Raw genomic sequence first — 15888 nt, 5'->3', positions numbered from 1 at the left:
AACCAGCAGATGTCGCGCTAAACAACAGCAGCACATTCAAGCTTGATCAGCTGTTGTTAGAATTGATTTAATATTAATTTCTAGTATCAGCTGATGTTTGCTGGAGCCACAGCTGTAAAGCTGCTGGTCATGATGTCGGTTTGGATATGTGGTGAGAGGGAAACATGAAGATGAAACCAGGAGATGTCCTTACTGAATCATCAGAGCTGAACAGGTGATGGAGAAATAGGTTTACCTTTTAGGTGACATGAATGAGTTGAAGGGAAGTTATGAGCTGTTTCTGAGACACAAATAACACCAGGATCCTTTTCTAAGTAGCTGACAGCTGGTAACTGTGCAGGGGCGGGTCTAGCAAAGTTTTGCCAGGGGGGCTGTTAGGGCATTAACAGGGAGAGGGGGGCACAAAGAAATACTTTTCTTTCTTATTCTCATTTAAAATGTCTCGCTTTTATTAAATAATTATCTGAATCATGCGAACAAAGTTTTTATCTGACGTAAAATGTATAGAAATCATACATATACCAACAAGACTGTACATCACTGTCACAACAGGGTTTGTTTTCAGTCAAAGGCTTCATGGCTTTAATACCTGGTGGGTCGGTCTGTAGTCAAAATGCTCGATTTTCTGTCCCAGTCCAGCCCTGCAGGTTAATACTGGAAGTGTCACCATGCCAGCTGACTGTATTTCATCATCAGCCAGTGTTGTTCTTGATCAATATTACCAAAGTTTACCATAAGGCAGCATAGAAAGTATTTACTTGCTTTCAGGTTTTATTCAAATGTTAGTCTTTTCAGTTGTTTCCCCACTTTTTTCCTGTTTCAAAATCAAACACCAGTTTGTAGGAAGATTATCTTTTAATAGGCAGATGAAGTTTTACATTGGCATTGGCTAATTTGCCAATTGTATGTTAAAAATGTTCGTATTTTAATATTCAAAAATGTTTTTGCCCTGTAACACCGTAGTGGTTAAAATCTCATTCTAATAAGAGTTAAAAGCGCATTCGGTTATTAGGTTTACAGGGTTATTGAATTATGGTGAACGGTTGGTAGAATTTTTTTTTAACATTATCTGCCAATTGCATCTGCCACCCTTCTCCAAATCTGTGCCCCTACCTGGCCCCCCCAACAAAAAATTTCTAGACACGCCACAAGGTTTCCACAGTCGATGATCCATGCAGGAATGCCTTTCTGCCTGCTGTGGAGGTCACGTGTTTCCGGCCACTGTGGCGGTCACGTGTTTCCGGTTAGTGTGGAGGTCACGAGTTTCCGGTTAGTGTGGAGGTCACGTGTTTCCGGTTAGTGTGGAGGTCACGTGTTTCCGGCTACTGTGGAGGTCACGTGTTTCCGGCTACTGTGGAGGTCCCAATATGACCCTCCCCAGACCCTTCTCAAAAAATCACGGTTTTAGTAACACAGTAACGCAGCGTGTTTATGGGAAAGTAACAGTAATCTAATTACTCTTTTTGCAATAGTAATCCCTTACTTTACTCGTTACTTGAAAAAGTAATCGGATAACGCGTTACTGCCCATCTCTGTTCACGAGTGACGGGAGAAGGGAACAGGAGATCGACAGAGGGATTGGTGCTGTGGCTGCAGCGATGCAGACTCTGTATCGGTCTGTTGCGGTGAAGAGAGAGAGTAGAGAGCTGCTCCTTCACATCGAAAGGAGCCAGTTAAGGTGGTTCAGGCATCTGACAAGGATGCCTCCTGGGCGTCTCCTGGGTGAGTCGTTGCGGACATGTCCCACCGAGAGGAGGCCTCGGGGCAGACCTGGGGCATGCTGGAGAAATTAAATCTCTCGGCTTGTCTGGGAACGCCGCGGTGTTCCCCTGGACAAGCTGGAGGAGGTGGCTGGGGAGAGGGAGGTCTGAGCTTCTCTGCTGGCCCTGGATAAGAAGAAGATGGATGGATGGATGGCACTTGCAAATCTTGCATCTTAAAATCTCGTTGAAATGGTGCGCGTTTCTGTTTCACCCCTTCAAAAGGTATACACAGGCATTTTGAGGCATGGCAGTGGATGGAGATGATAAACAAAAATGTGTAACGTACTTGACATAGGTCAAGTCAGTTTTTCCATTTAAATGTGTAGATATGAAAGTTTGCAAATTAAGCTCTTCAACAGAACACGATGCTTCCCTGAGAACATTTATTGCACTTTTTAACACATACACAGTATAAACACACCAGTAACAGTGGTAAAAAAGCAGTTTGCTACTGCAATGTTTTCACCTGTGCCAACTTTGATGATGTTCCAAGTATTACACAAAGAGGATAACTGGACAGAAACAGCACTTCAGCATTTAAGAAATAAGTTTAGTCCTGAGAAAAGTGAAACCAAAATTAAGGAAGATGTTTTTGAATCGCTACCTTATCGTGGTGGAGGGGTTTGTGTGTCACAGGGATCCCAGGGGCTATGTTGTCTGGGGGCTTTTGCCCCCTGGTAGGGTCTCCCATGGCAAATTGGCCCTGGGTGAGGGACCAGACAAAGAGCGATTCATAAGACCCTTATGAAAAGGACACCGAGGGAACAGTTTACCCTGCCCGGGATAGGGTTACCGGGGCCCCGCCCTGGAGCCAGGCCCGGGGAGGGTGCCCGAGGGCGAGCGTCTGGCGGCCGGGCCTTAGTCCATGGGGCCCGGCCGGGCACAGCCCGAAGAGGAGACATGGGCCCATCCTCCCGCAGGCCCACCACCCGCAGGAGGCGCCACAGGGGTCGGGTGCATTGTGTGCCGGGTGGCGGCCAGGAGCGGAGGCCCTGGCGGACTGACCCCCGGCTGCCAAGACTGGCAATAGGGACATGGAATGTCACCTCTCTGGTGGGGAAGGAGCCTGAGTTAGTGCGTGAGGTTGAGAGGTGGCGGGCTGGGATGGGTATCCTAATATACCCTCGGCTTGCTGCCGGTACATTGGGATTTTTCCCGGTGGACGAGAGGGTTTGTTCCCTGTGGGACTCCGGAGGCAGCCGACAGGTATCGACAGGCCAAGCGAAATGCGGCTCGGGCAGTGGCGGAAGCAAAAACTCGGGTGTGGGAGGAGTCCGGAGAGGCCATGGAAAAAGACTTTCGGACTGCCTCGAAGAGATTCTGGCAAACCGTCAGACGTCTCAGGAGGGGAAAGCGGTGCTCTACCTGCACTGTGTATAGTGCTGGCGGAGCGCTGCTGACGTCGACTGAGAAAATTGTCGGGCGGTGGAAGGAATACTTCGAGGACCTCCTTAATCCCACTGACACGTCTTCCGAGGAGGAAGCAGAGTCTGGGGATGAGGGGAATGACCCGCCAATTTCCGGGGGCGAGGTCACTGAGGCAGTTAAACAACTCCTTGGTGGCAGAGCCCCTGGTGTTGATGAGGTCCGCCCCGAGTTCCTGAAGGCTCTGGACGTTGTAGGGCTGTCCTGGTTGACACGCCTCTGCAATGTTGCGTGGAGATCAGGGCCAGTACCTGTGGACTGGCAGACCGGGGTGGTGGTCCCCATCTTTAAGAAAGGGGACCGGAGGGTGTGTTCCAACTACAGGGGGATCACACTCCTCAGCCTCCCTGGGAAAGTCTATGCCAGGGTGCTGGAAAGGAGAGTTCGTCCGTTAGTCGAACCTCGGATACAGGAGGAACAATGCGGTTTTCGTCCTGGTCACGGAACATTGGATCAGCTCTTTATCCTCTCGAGGATACTTGAGGGTGCATGGGAGTTTGCCCAACCAGTCTACATGTGTTTTGTGGACTTGGAGAAGGCATTCGACCGTGTCCCTCGGGGTGTCCTGTGGGAGGTGTTGCGGGAATATGGGGTGTCTGGCCCATTGCTACGGGCCATTCGATCCCTATACAACCGTTGCAAGAGCTTGGTTCGCATTGCCGGCAATAAGTCGGACTCGTTCCTGGTGGGTGATGGGCTCCGCCAGGGCTGCCCTTTGTCTCCGGTTCTGTTCATAATTTTTATGGACAGGATTTCTAGGCGCAGCCAAGTGGCGGAGGGCTTTCGCTTTGGTGGCCTCAGAATCTCATCTCTGATTTTTGCAGATGATGTGGTTCTGTTGGCTTCATCGGGTGAGGGCCTCCAGCTCGCACTGGAACGGTTCGCAGCCGAGTGTGAAGCAGCGGGAATGAGGATCAGCACCTCCAAATCTGAGGCCATGGTTCACAGCCGTAAAAGGGTGGAGTGCCCACTCCGGGTCGGGGATGAGTTCCTGCCCCAAGTGGAGGAGTTCAAGTATCTCGGGGTCTTGTTCGCGAGTGATGGGAGAAGGGAGCCGGAGATCGACAGACTGATTGGGGCTGCAGCTGCAGTAATGCGGACGCTGCACCGGTCCGTCGTGGTGAAGAGGGAGCTGAGTGTAAAAGCGAAGCTCTCAATTTACCGGTCGATCTACGTCCCTACCCTCACCTATGGCCACAAGCTGTGGGTAGTGACCGAAAGAACGAGATCGCGGATACAAGCGGCAGAAATGAGCTTCCTCCGAAGGGTGGCTGGCCTCTCCCTTAGAGATAGGGTGAGAAGTTCGGCCATCCGGGAGGGGCTCAGAGTAGAGCAGCTGCTGCTCCACATCGAAAGGAGCCAGCTGAGGTGGTTCGGGCATCTGACAAGGATGCCCCCTGGGCGCCTCCTGGGTGAGGTGTTCCAGGCATGTCCCACCGGGAGGAGGCCCCGGGGCAGACCCAGGACACGCTGGAGAGATTATATCTCTCGGCTGGCCTGGGAACGCCTTGGTATTCCCCCGGATAAGCTGGAGGAGGTGGCTGGAGAGAGGGAGGTCTGGGCCTCTTTGCTTAGGCTGCTGCCCCCGCGACCCGGCCCCGGATAAAGCGGATGAAGATGGATGGATGGATGGATGGATGTTTTTGATGGACCTGAAATCTGGGACCTGATGCTTGACACTGAGCGCAAAAGGAAATTGAAGCCAACTGAATTGGAATAAACACATTATTACAGTTTTGGTGGGAAATAGTTAAAATTCCACTCATCGTCTTGATATATCATTATCCAAATGTGTAAAAACATCAGTGATGTCAGTGTGTATCTCAAACATCTGGCGTGTTGTCTTAAATTGGATTTCATGTCTTGAATCGGTGTAAAAGAACTAGGTAACACAACGGCTCATCTTTTACATGCTTCTAACCTTACAAAAAACATTGTTCACCTTTGAGTGTCAGAGAGGTATTTGTTTAATTCATTCCAGTGAATCCCCCCAGAAAACTATAACATCAATAACAAACATAAAGTTATTCATTCGCTGATTAGCAGCCTTTAGCAGTGAATTTTATGGACAACCCTAAGAAAGACGTGGTGCTGCTCCTGGATATCACACGGAAGTAATGCATAAAAAATAATCTGATGTAAAAGGTAAAGTTTAAAAGGAGGTCTCTGATGAGGAAGCGTGCACAGCGCCAGAGCTAGAAGGTGCTGCTCTGCCGAGCCAGAAAGTAATCCCTGTTCTTTTTCCTTCTAGGTTTGAAGAGGACGTAGAGAAACACAGAGACCACTGTGAGGAATGAGATCACAGCCCCTGCAGCCACAACCACCCATGTAAAGGTGGAGTCTGTAGACAGAGAGGCAAAGGTAGATTAGTGTCTTTACATATCAAGGTTTAGTTGTCCTGTCTTTGGTTTGTTGAGGTGATCTCAACAAACCAAAGACAAAAAATATAACTTAATACTGTGTGTGTCGTCAATTTTGCGAGAGTTCGCAGCCTAATGTGAAGAACAGCTCACCTTCTAGTCGAAGCTGTGCAACAACTTCTCGTCTTCCTCCTTTGTTCTGAGTGACACATTTTAACTCTGACTTCTCGTCTTCTTCTGTTATTGGTTCGACAATTAGCCTCAACTCAATCTGGCAGCCTTTGGACACCCTGGTAACCCTGGAAACATCGAGACAAGCAGCCGTCTGTTTTTAATGCTGTGAACGAGGCGTGTCTCTAATGATTTCACATAAAGAGTAATCATTAGAGTCAGAGCTGTTAGCAACACCTGGTAGTAGATTATTTCAATACTGGTGGATCAAATATCCATAACAACCTCTCAGAAATGTGTTATTTAACTTGTCTGAGAGGCAAGACACCATCACAGTTTTTTACAGACCAGATCCTGTAGGAGCGCAAAAGGTTATGTTGGAAATAGGCACGATCGCAAAGTGGGTTTGGAAGAGCACGATGACCCGTGTTTCCGGCTACAGGGCTTATCTTTAGCATGCACATACACATGTTTGTCTGCTGGCCTTTCATTTGTATTTTCTTTTGCAATTTTTCTCATAATGGTTCCATCCATTTATTCTCTAACCTGCAGTCAAAATCGAAGAAGCTATTATCATTCCAAAGTAGCATCAGTTGAACTCGTAATAAACTTACATTTAAGTTAGATAAGGTTTACGTGTAATTTTAGAACCAGTGCAGACAAAATCAAAAATTACCTTCTTCCCCCCTGCAGAGCACGCTTGTCAAGGTACGATGACTCCACTGTCTGGCTATTTACCAACCACGTGACCTCAGTAGAATCTGCTGTTTGACATTCGGTGAGCACCTGACAGAACAGTTTCAGTCCTGAACCTAAAGAAAGTCAGAGGCAAATCTAGATGAGACATTTAATATATATTTACAGTCTGTTTGGTTGTATGTTTATTTAAGAATGAGGTTGTATTGTTATTATTTATTTTAGGACTAAAGAGTTTTATCACTCACCATGTGGACTTTCAAAAACGGTTCCATTTAGTGGTGAAACAATCACAGGTGGCTGAACTATTGGAGCTAAAACATAAACAAGGCATTTCTTCATGAACAGTCCCTCTGGGGAATTTGAATTAATCAAATAAAAAAAAATAAAACCTCTATCTATCTATTAAAAAACTCACTGTTGACAGTGCTGGTGCTGATTAACCCAAGGTCAGAGGTCACAGAGATGTTAGGCACAGTGGATTTGGTTGTGATCTCAGGATCAGGGCCTGGAAGACACATCCAAACAAACGGCTCCTTAAATAATAACAACAGTGGACTATTTGGCACAGTAATAATCATTAATGTGTTTGATGGAGTTATCTGTGCGGCCCATGCTATTTCCCTAGTGGGCCAGTAGAGGGCAGTGCACCACAACGCTCTAGTTGTAAAGAAGTAAATTGATGATCTTTATGTAAAGTACTTGACTGTTGCACATTGTCATAAAATTAAAGTGATTTGCTTATTTAAGTATTAATTTAATGAATTTTTTTAAAGATTTTTTTTCTCATTTGCTCTGCATGTTTACTTAAAAAGAAGCGTAAGTGTGATCTGTCCTCTAGCCTGACAGTTGTATTATACTTAATAATCTAAAACTATAAATGCAGTAATAGCCATGTAATAGATAAAAACTCTTATTTAACCCACATTTCTCAGCACATGCATGACTTTGCAGATCACAAACCTTGCACATGGAGAAGATACACTCTGCTGACTTTGTACTGCTGGTTGTTAATGCGCACCCTGAGCTTGCAGGTGTAGATGCCTGCATGGGTTCGCTTCACAGCTGGGATCATCAGTTTGCCTCTGTGCTGTTGGAAGGACCCTGCTCTGCCTGCTGGAGAAGCAGTGGTGTTGGAGTCCTGCAAGAAGGCAGCATGTGGTTAAATGACTCATCACTACCAGCCTTAGCCGATTACCTCAAAAGAGTGTAAAAAAATATCCCTGTCAACCGCATCAGGCAGAAAGTTCCTTGCCAAGCGCCGACAGGTTCGTTCACTCACCTTGTACCACTCTATCATGCTGTCCGTCTTGTTGAAGTTACGCAGAGATGGACACTCTAATGTCAGCGTCTCTCCCACTGCGGCTGTCACTTTATGCGTCAGCTTTTTCATGTCTACTAAAGTGGGCTCGTACACGTGCAGCTTGATACTTCCAGTTACGCAGTAGGTCTCATTTCTGGAAACAAAAGTGTTACAAGTGACCAAGTTTTCTCCAGTTTGAAAGTTTCAATCCGGAGAGGAAAGTATAAAAAGAAACATACTTTCTGCTAGTTTCTGATATGTTGCTTTGTAGCCACCCTGTCTGTAAATTGGAGGGGGGGCGGTTTTCCATCTAATTTCTAACAAAACAGCAAGTAGTTTAAAAAAAAATTGTAAAAATTGAAATGTGAAAAATAATACTTTTATTTTAGGTAATCATTGCATGTTTAAGTGTTGGACATAAAAACTAAACAATGTTGTCATTTGTTCCTATCAGATTACTTATCAGCTTTTGCTAGTTTTACCAGCATCGCCTGTGGAAAGAACGGTCTTGTTACTTGGAGAGATCATTTCTCTTGACTCTGGTTAACTACCTGTATGTGCAGGTGTATTTCCCTGAGTCTGAAGCCACAGCTGGGAGGAGCCACAGCTGGTTATCCTGCTGCTGAACACGTCCCTGATAGTTTGTGCCCTCCATCTCATTGTCCTTGGTGATGGAGTACTCAGCGGTTGGGGGGGCAATGTTGCGTTTTTCAAGAACATGGCTGAATATCGGGAAAGAGAGGATTACTGCTTCACCCTCCACTCTGAATGTCGCCACCTCTGGATCGACCAGGTAGCAGCCATCTGCAAGTACATATTAGGGCCATGTAGTGATTAGAAACGACACGTGCAAAAAAATCTAGCAGTGCAACTCATAAAGTGTGATTCTCACAAGGCAGTCACACTGTCACATGAGCATTAAGTCAGTATTATCAAAAACCTCTTTCAGTCCCTCCAACACACCACCTACAGTGCTCAACATTAGACCTCCACCCGGTGAAAGGTTGATCTTGCTTAACCATTACAGTAACACTTTTGATGTTTCTGCAATGGTTAAGCAACCAGTATGATCAAGCTCTGAGATCCAAATTCTACTTTTTAATGTTAGAAAATAATTATCAGATTTTTTTTTCTTTACACTTTTACGAAAAAGCACATTATAATTTTTTGATGAAGATGCCGTACCTAATAATTTGCCAAATATATAGCTATAATTTTTAGTTTTAAAGAACTTTTTGACAGCCTTCTTTGTGTTTTCTCGTTCTAATAATTTTGGTAACGGCTGTACCTGTAGGGCTTGAAAGATCGCGCCCCAGCATCTACATGTAAACATATGTAGAGTGGGTGATGATCATGGAGTCGGTTGTAATAAGATATCTGTCTAAAAAGCAAGATCACCCCGCTGTAATACTGTAATGATCACAATGCATTCTCTCTGTGATGAATACTACTGCCTCTTACAGTATGCAGTGTGTGTAGTGTAGCTGCTGCAAGCTCACCTTTCGTTGGCAAAGGAGGTAATGGAGGTCCTCCATAAACACAGCTGATGATGACCACAGCACATGTTAAAGGCAAAAAGACCATGATGGCAGTCTGCAGGGAGACAAACGTCTGAAATAAAACATCCACCAGCAAAACTTGTAGTGATGTTTAAACAAGTCGGTTCAGTTGCTTCCAGCTTTCCAGCTTAAATGTTTTTTCCAGTAAAACATTAAAGAAAAGGCTTAAGAGAAAAAATAACCCACAGAGAGGATAAAAAAGGGCATCGAAGGCCAGAAAAATAACAAAGGAAAAACTTCAAATGTTATCCGGACATGAGGCTTTAAACACTGGGCTGCTGAGGTATAAGTGTCCTCGCCTCATAAAGCTTTAACCAAATCGGCTTTTATGCAAACTCTTTTCAGATTGTAGAGGTTGTGACATCAGCACATCGTCATCAAAGATGTCGGCAATCCACTTCATCTCGCCCCCACATCCTAGAGTCAAATTTAGGGAGTTTACCAATGGCACCACATGGGATGACTCATATTAAACCTTTTAAAGTCACTCACATCATAGGTCAGTAAAATGAATAACAATAGTAACTGGACTAAAGATGTAGTATTAAAATATGTTTTTGATGTTCGAATGAACAGAATGGCTTGGTGATAAATTGGGGTTTAGCTACTATTTTTTTATTCCAATACTAAAGACCTAAACTAGTAGTGAGGACAGGTGTAACCTATAGCAATTTTTTATTAAGATCAGGGCAACAATTTGGTAATATATTGCATATTCAGTCAACAATAAATATACATTTAGCAGGGGTGGGGAACTCCAGGCCTCAAGGGCCAGTTGTTGCAGCTTTTAGATCTCACCCTGGGCCAACACACCTGAATCAAAGGATTAGTTCATCACCAGGGTTCTGGAGAAGTAATTTAAATCAGCTGTGTTGGATCAAGGATATATCTAAAACCTGCAGGACACCGGCCCTCGAGGCCTGGAGTTCGACACCTGTGATTTAAAGACGCATAAAAGTGCTGCATAATAACATTAGTGTAAAGTCTACTTGTATTTAATTTTTTCTAAATATAGTCCGTTTACTGTATCCTATTTGCACACATATAGTAGTATATAGCATACTTTGAAAGTTTTCCGTATCGTATTTAAATGCATTTTGTTAGGTAAGATTTCCATAGTTTTGTTTCCGTGGAAACAAGTGGATTTTCGCTTCTGTTTTCTCCTCCGATTACAAGGATCAGCTGAGAGAAGTGAACATTTTCTCGCTCACTCTTACACACAGACAGACAGACACGAGTGCCACACACATGCGGGTGTGATAAATCATTTCCACACTGAAATCCTCCATGTGTCATTAAAAGCAAGGCCCATAAAGTGTGGGAGTGCCAGTGTTGTAAATGAATATGCATACACAAGTCACAATGCACTGACACATTTTCCAGGATTAAGAGTTTCGATTAAAGCCGAGAACAATTTTATAACTCATTTATTATGACCGTTTTTTTTACTGCTACTGCCAAACCTTACAATGCTATCTGTAGTTTCCTTCAGTTTAAGTATAATATTATAAATACTGCATGTGCTCTTATGATAAGCTCAATATTTCATAATTAAATGAACCTTTTGTATTCACACAGTCTACGACGAAACTAGAGAATTTGACCTCCACTTCAAAAATATATCTCAAATTATTAACGCAATGATGGCGACTTAATTCGACATTAAGTTGCGGATGCCTTTGCATTTATCGTGAAAATCACTTATTTAAGAAAAAAAAGTATACACATCCTCGTTTGATTCAGTAGAACTGTCGGTCTGAGAAACATTTACATTTTCTTCCTACAGTGCACCCATACAAATATTTTATTATAGTAGTTTTGGATAAACTCTAAAGTCTCGATCTGTTGCAAACTAAGTAGATTTAAACATTTGTGCAGCAAATGAAATATTTAAAGTAAACATGCTGTGACAGTAAAACCCTGCAATGTAAATGGTTGCAAATATGACAAAACAGAATAAAATATGGAATTTTCAGTACTTATTAGTACATAACAAGCGCATTATTGTTAAAAAGTTATATATTATAGTTAGGCAGTTTTGTTATATAAGCAACCATATGTGTGTACATATAAATACGGCACACGCGTGTACCTAACCTTACTTTCCTATGATTACATACACAGCAATGCAGTATACTCACGGTGTAAAGGTGAGCGTGGCGGTGGTCCTGGCAGTGTGACACTGGTGACAGGTAGATGTGGTGACAGCGTGGACTGAAGCAGCAAATGATCAGTTTCCTATTAGCTCAGGGGAAACCTGCAGTCTCTTTTCAATGTTCCCACCCCTCTGAGGTGGAAATTTCTCAGGTTTCCCAATGTAATGCAGTGTGATGTACAGCTCACCACTCAAGTCAGGTGACTCCAAACACACAGTATATACACAAACCCACTCAGATGCACTGTGGGAAAAGACCTATAATGATTTCCAAACAGTTTCCCGAGTCTAAAGGCAGCATTCTTGTCTTACATCTGTTTACAGCTGTCGCTCACTGGAATGAGCTGCTGCTTGTGTCTGCATGGACATCTCTGTTTGTTTTAACACATGAACACACATCATCACGAGCGTCACAATGTACTCACAGCCAGCAATGCTGTGTGGAGCCATGCAGGCAGTTCCCCCTGTTGAGATATTGAGCTGCCTTTAGCCACCCCGTCATAAAGGGGTTTGTACTTTCACTGTGGTTCTGAAATTACTTTTTAAAAACTGTGTTCATTGAAAAGCTGTCATTTAAAAGACCCTCAAAACCTTTCTGCTTTCTTACCACTCTTTCTCACAAGGTCTAAGCAATTTGGACACAATAAGGCAATTTGTTTATTCACAGTTGTGATTAAACTGGTGGAGTAGGACAGCTCACCAGCTGTGGCGACACCTTCTACAGTATGTGAGCGTGCACACCTTCACATAAGCAGGGAGCGTTTGACATTTCACTAAGCAGAAACAAGAAAAGCAGCAGTTTTGCTGATGTCGACATGATAAACGATTTAATGTTAGCGTAGCTGAAACTGTTACTCATTTGGGATCTAAACCTTTAGTCATAAAATTACTGGAATTCTGGATTTCAATGTTCTTATTATAAGAAATGTAAACTTTTCTTCGAGGGATCCAAAGACATTTCCAACTACTTTATTCATCATTTATATATCATTACTCCTCCTCAGTATGCCATTTATAAATACAGATATTATTATGATTATGATTATTACTAGCAGTGATGGTGTAGCACTCATGGCTGTACAAAGTGTAACAGTAACAGATGGATGAATATATCTGTACTTATAAATGGCATACTGAGGAGGTGTAATGATATATAAATGCTGAATGAAGTACTTGCTAATACATTATTAAAGTATTACCTTTTGTTTATATTATGTATTTTGAGAGAATAATCTAGCTCAGAGGTGGATGCCTCAGACAATCAGCCTGGCAGTGTTATTGGATTTAGCACTGAAATAGTTTTAAAGGCTTTTTCTAATAACTGATTTGCAGTTTAACACAATAAGCTTACATTAGGTCACACTATACTACTGAAAAACAGAAACCTACTTAGATTTCTGTATTAAAAATTATACATTTATTTTACATTTAAAAAGTGTAATTTGTTTAAGAAAAAAGAAAAGAAAGGATCCAAACTCGTCCATTTTGAGGTTTTTTTGTTTCCCTCGGCCAAATTTGTTTACTCAAACATTTAGAAAATGATATGCATAAGTTCTGCACATGTCCACAAAGCTTGCCCTCCGTATAACTAGAACAAAAGACAATTGCAGTATAGTTTTATTTTATTTCATCCAGTCTTATAAGCAGAAATATCATTGCAGTCGATTTTCCAAAATCCACAAATATAAACTGTGTTCGTTAGAAGAGAAAATTGGCATCCAGCTTTGCAGTTATTAATCAAACACAGGTCCGTAGTATTGCAGTGACTCATTGCTCTGACATCTCCTTGCGTAGCAAATACAGCGTCCATCTCTTGCCCAATATTCCTGCATTGCTCACTTTGATCCTGACTGGACATTTTCCAGTGTAGAAGTATGCGTATGTGTGACATGAAAACACTGAAGTGATGGAAGTGATGGGAAATAATCCCATATCAGGCTAGTGTTCACAACACAGGAAAAGGTTCCTGTTTAGATTCAGTGTATTTGATTACAAGTGAGACCAGCACATGTAAATAACAGTACTTGACTACATTCTAGAAAATGGCAACTTTGTGTCACAGTCCTTTTGAACTTTAGCCCAGTGTATCCATATAATGTGTAATCCTGTAATCCTCCACCTGCAAACTCATGAGTCCCATTATCCTCCACCATCTCCTTTATCAAAACCTGCTTTAGCAGCTGTGTCACGTGTGACATTTTGTGTAAAACTACGATAGTTTCCCATTAAGGTAATATTTATGCATTCAGGAAATGGAATGAATAAACATGCAAACGTATGAGCGTTGACATGTAGGCCAGAGATACACATTTTTTTGTTTGCTGTAGCCTTTTCCAAATAGTTTATCCAACAAAAATAACAGTAAATATTACACACTTGGTATCAGAAGACAGGAACAGGGCGGATAATGCACAGCTATGCACAGGCCTTTATCACACACACACACACTCACACACAAACGCATATATCCAAATTAGCCAGTATCTTTAACGCATGCAGGTTAAAAGGAGACCAAGACAGAACATGCCGTTCCTTTGATGACCGGACTTTGAGGAAGCAGAAGATGTTGCGTGTTTTGGGAATTTTCGAGTTCGCCTCAGCATCTGTAGATAGCAGTACTGGATAGATGACTAAACAGTTTGACACGTTGGCTTTCCTGTCCGGTGCTAAGAAATCCACCTTCTATGGAGTCGACATCCAGCAACAGGCCAATTTCTGTTTAAGAACCTGTTGATCAGCTGAATATTAATTGACAATGTCGTGCTTAACTGAAAAGAGCACTTCCTTATGGGGGCACAGAACAAATGCAGAACCAAGAAGTGAGCTTAAAAACACGTTTAATTGTTTTCATATTTTTTCACCTTTATTTATTTACAGGGCTACCATCTGTGAACCAAGTATGTAAACTGACATTTGTACATTAAAAAAACATCTAAGAAGGTGAGATTCGACTCCCCGTGTGCTGTAAAATCTGCTGCTCACAGGAAACGACACACACAATAAATGCCATTGTTTCATTACCCAGTGTGACAAACTAGACAAACTACAGGTTGTATGGAGTTGGCCAGAGCAGTTAAACTAAATTAAAGCTGACCCCAAACCCGGAGTAGTGTGAAGTTGAGAAGATTTGAGCTTTGTGCTGAAAGCAGCCATCAGACAAGGAGTACACTGTGCTCATGAGCTAAGTCAGGGGTGTAGAACTCCAAGCCTCGAGGGCCAGTGTCCTGCAGGTTTTAGATGTGTCCTTGATCCAACACAACTGATTCAAATGGCTAAATTACCACCTCAGCAAGTCTTGAAGTTCTCCAGAGGCCTGGTAATGAACTAATCATTTGATTCAGATGTGCTGACCCAGGGTGAGATCTAAAACCTGCAGGACACCAGCCCTCGAGGCCTGGAGTTCGACACCCCTGGGCTAAGTGTTGCAGGAAAATATCACCCACACCAATGCACCTACCATCCAGCAGACTCAGCCGACCAGCATTCTTCCAATTTTCAACTTTTAGTGAACCTGTGAGAAATGAAGTCTTAGTTTCCAGTTCTTAGATGAGTGCATTATTATTATTGCCTTCCTATCGGCTCAAAACAGTCTGGCCATTCACTTTTGACTTTTAGCATCATTGCGGTGACTGGGTATGGGAGTTCAACACTGCATTATCAGAGTGTGAATGTGTCTTACTGTGATGCAGAAAGCACTCGGACACAAAAACAAGTATATGGGTGAATGTTGTATACGTGGGAAAGCCTCTGAGATCTTCCTTATTGAACTTGCGCATAAGCTTCATTAATAACATTGCCATTCAAATGTTCAGCTTCAGCAGGAAGTCATGATATGTAATACATCTTGATATATGCCTAAATGCACTGAGTGGTGCACGTGATTGCACAGAAAACAACACTTTCACACAGCCCCAATCGGCCCCTACCCGAGTCTGGTTCTGCAGGAGGTTCCTTCCTTCCTATTGTCGCCAAGTGCTTGCTTGTAGGGGGTTGTCTGATTGTTGTGTTTTCTCTGTATTACTGTAGTTCCTTTACCTTACAATATAAAGCACCTTGATAGGACTGTCATAACTTGGCGCTATATAAATAAAATTGAATTGAATATAAATAATTAAAAAAGCTGTTATCTTTCAGAGAGTAAGCTGTTCGTGTGAATGAATATCCTCTTGCACAAGATATTCTGAGAAAATTACCTTTTCTTATTACTTCCCTTTTTAGCTGAGCTCAACAAGAATTCAGAATTTACAACATGCCAGTAAGATAACTGGACTTTACCGTGTCGTGAATAAAGGAACAATCAATATAATCCAAGCTTTTTTTAGTGCATTGCATCGTGTAGCTGAGCGGAAATGGTAATTTTGTCTGAAAACAATATGCACAATTTCCACAAACAAAGCATTTGTCGAAATCGCCCCATACATGCAACTGATGTGTTCCACTTTGGTCTGTTGGCCAA

At 42.9% G+C, this 15888-nt stretch overlaps 1 protein-coding gene across 1 annotated transcript; it reads right to left on the bottom strand.

Annotated features, from left to right (window-relative positions):
* Nucleotides 1-4500: 4500 nt before the first annotated feature.
* On the bottom strand, nucleotides 4501-11503 carry LOC146556220 (interleukin-1 receptor type 2-like). The gene is made up of 10 exons (XM_085248960.1): nucleotides 11419-11503; nucleotides 9218-9311; nucleotides 8270-8522; nucleotides 7698-7872; nucleotides 7379-7556; nucleotides 6834-6923; nucleotides 6664-6729; nucleotides 6396-6531; nucleotides 5702-5847; nucleotides 4501-5529 (listed from the first exon to the last, which is right to left on the bottom strand). Exons 2-10 carry the CDS (start codon nucleotides 9300-9302, stop codon nucleotides 5384-5386), a joined length of 1275 nt encoding a protein of 424 aa, XP_085105086.1. The 5' UTR covers nucleotides 9303-9311; nucleotides 11419-11503; the 3' UTR covers nucleotides 4501-5383.
* Nucleotides 11504-15888: the final 4385 nt, after the last annotated feature.

The sequence above is a fragment of the Mchenga conophoros genome, linkage group LG16, assembly GCF_057382185.1.
Source record: "Mchenga conophoros isolate Kocher_MC1m ecotype Shallow Benthic linkage group LG16, M_conophoros_male_GT1.1, whole genome shotgun sequence".
NCBI classification, from domain to species: Eukaryota; Metazoa; Chordata; class Actinopteri; order Cichliformes; family Cichlidae; genus Mchenga; species Mchenga conophoros.
Note: the sequence above shows the minus strand (reverse complement) of the source record. Positions and strands in the feature narration are given on the sequence as shown.

Bases quoted from the DNA above. Each gene is read 5' to 3' on its own strand.
- LOC146556220 (XM_085248960.1), bottom strand. From the start codon at position 9,302: ATGGTCTTTTTGCCTTTAACATGTGCTGTGGTCATCATCAGCTGTGTT. The intron at 7,873-8,269 runs GTAGTTAACCAG...TTTTGTTTCCAG, and splicing joins AAATACACCTGCACATACAG to AAATGAGACCTACTGCGTAA. The intron at 6,730-6,833 runs GTGAGTTTTTTA...TTTATGTTTTAG, and splicing joins CAGCACCAGCACTGTCAACA to CTCCAATAGTTCAGCCACCT.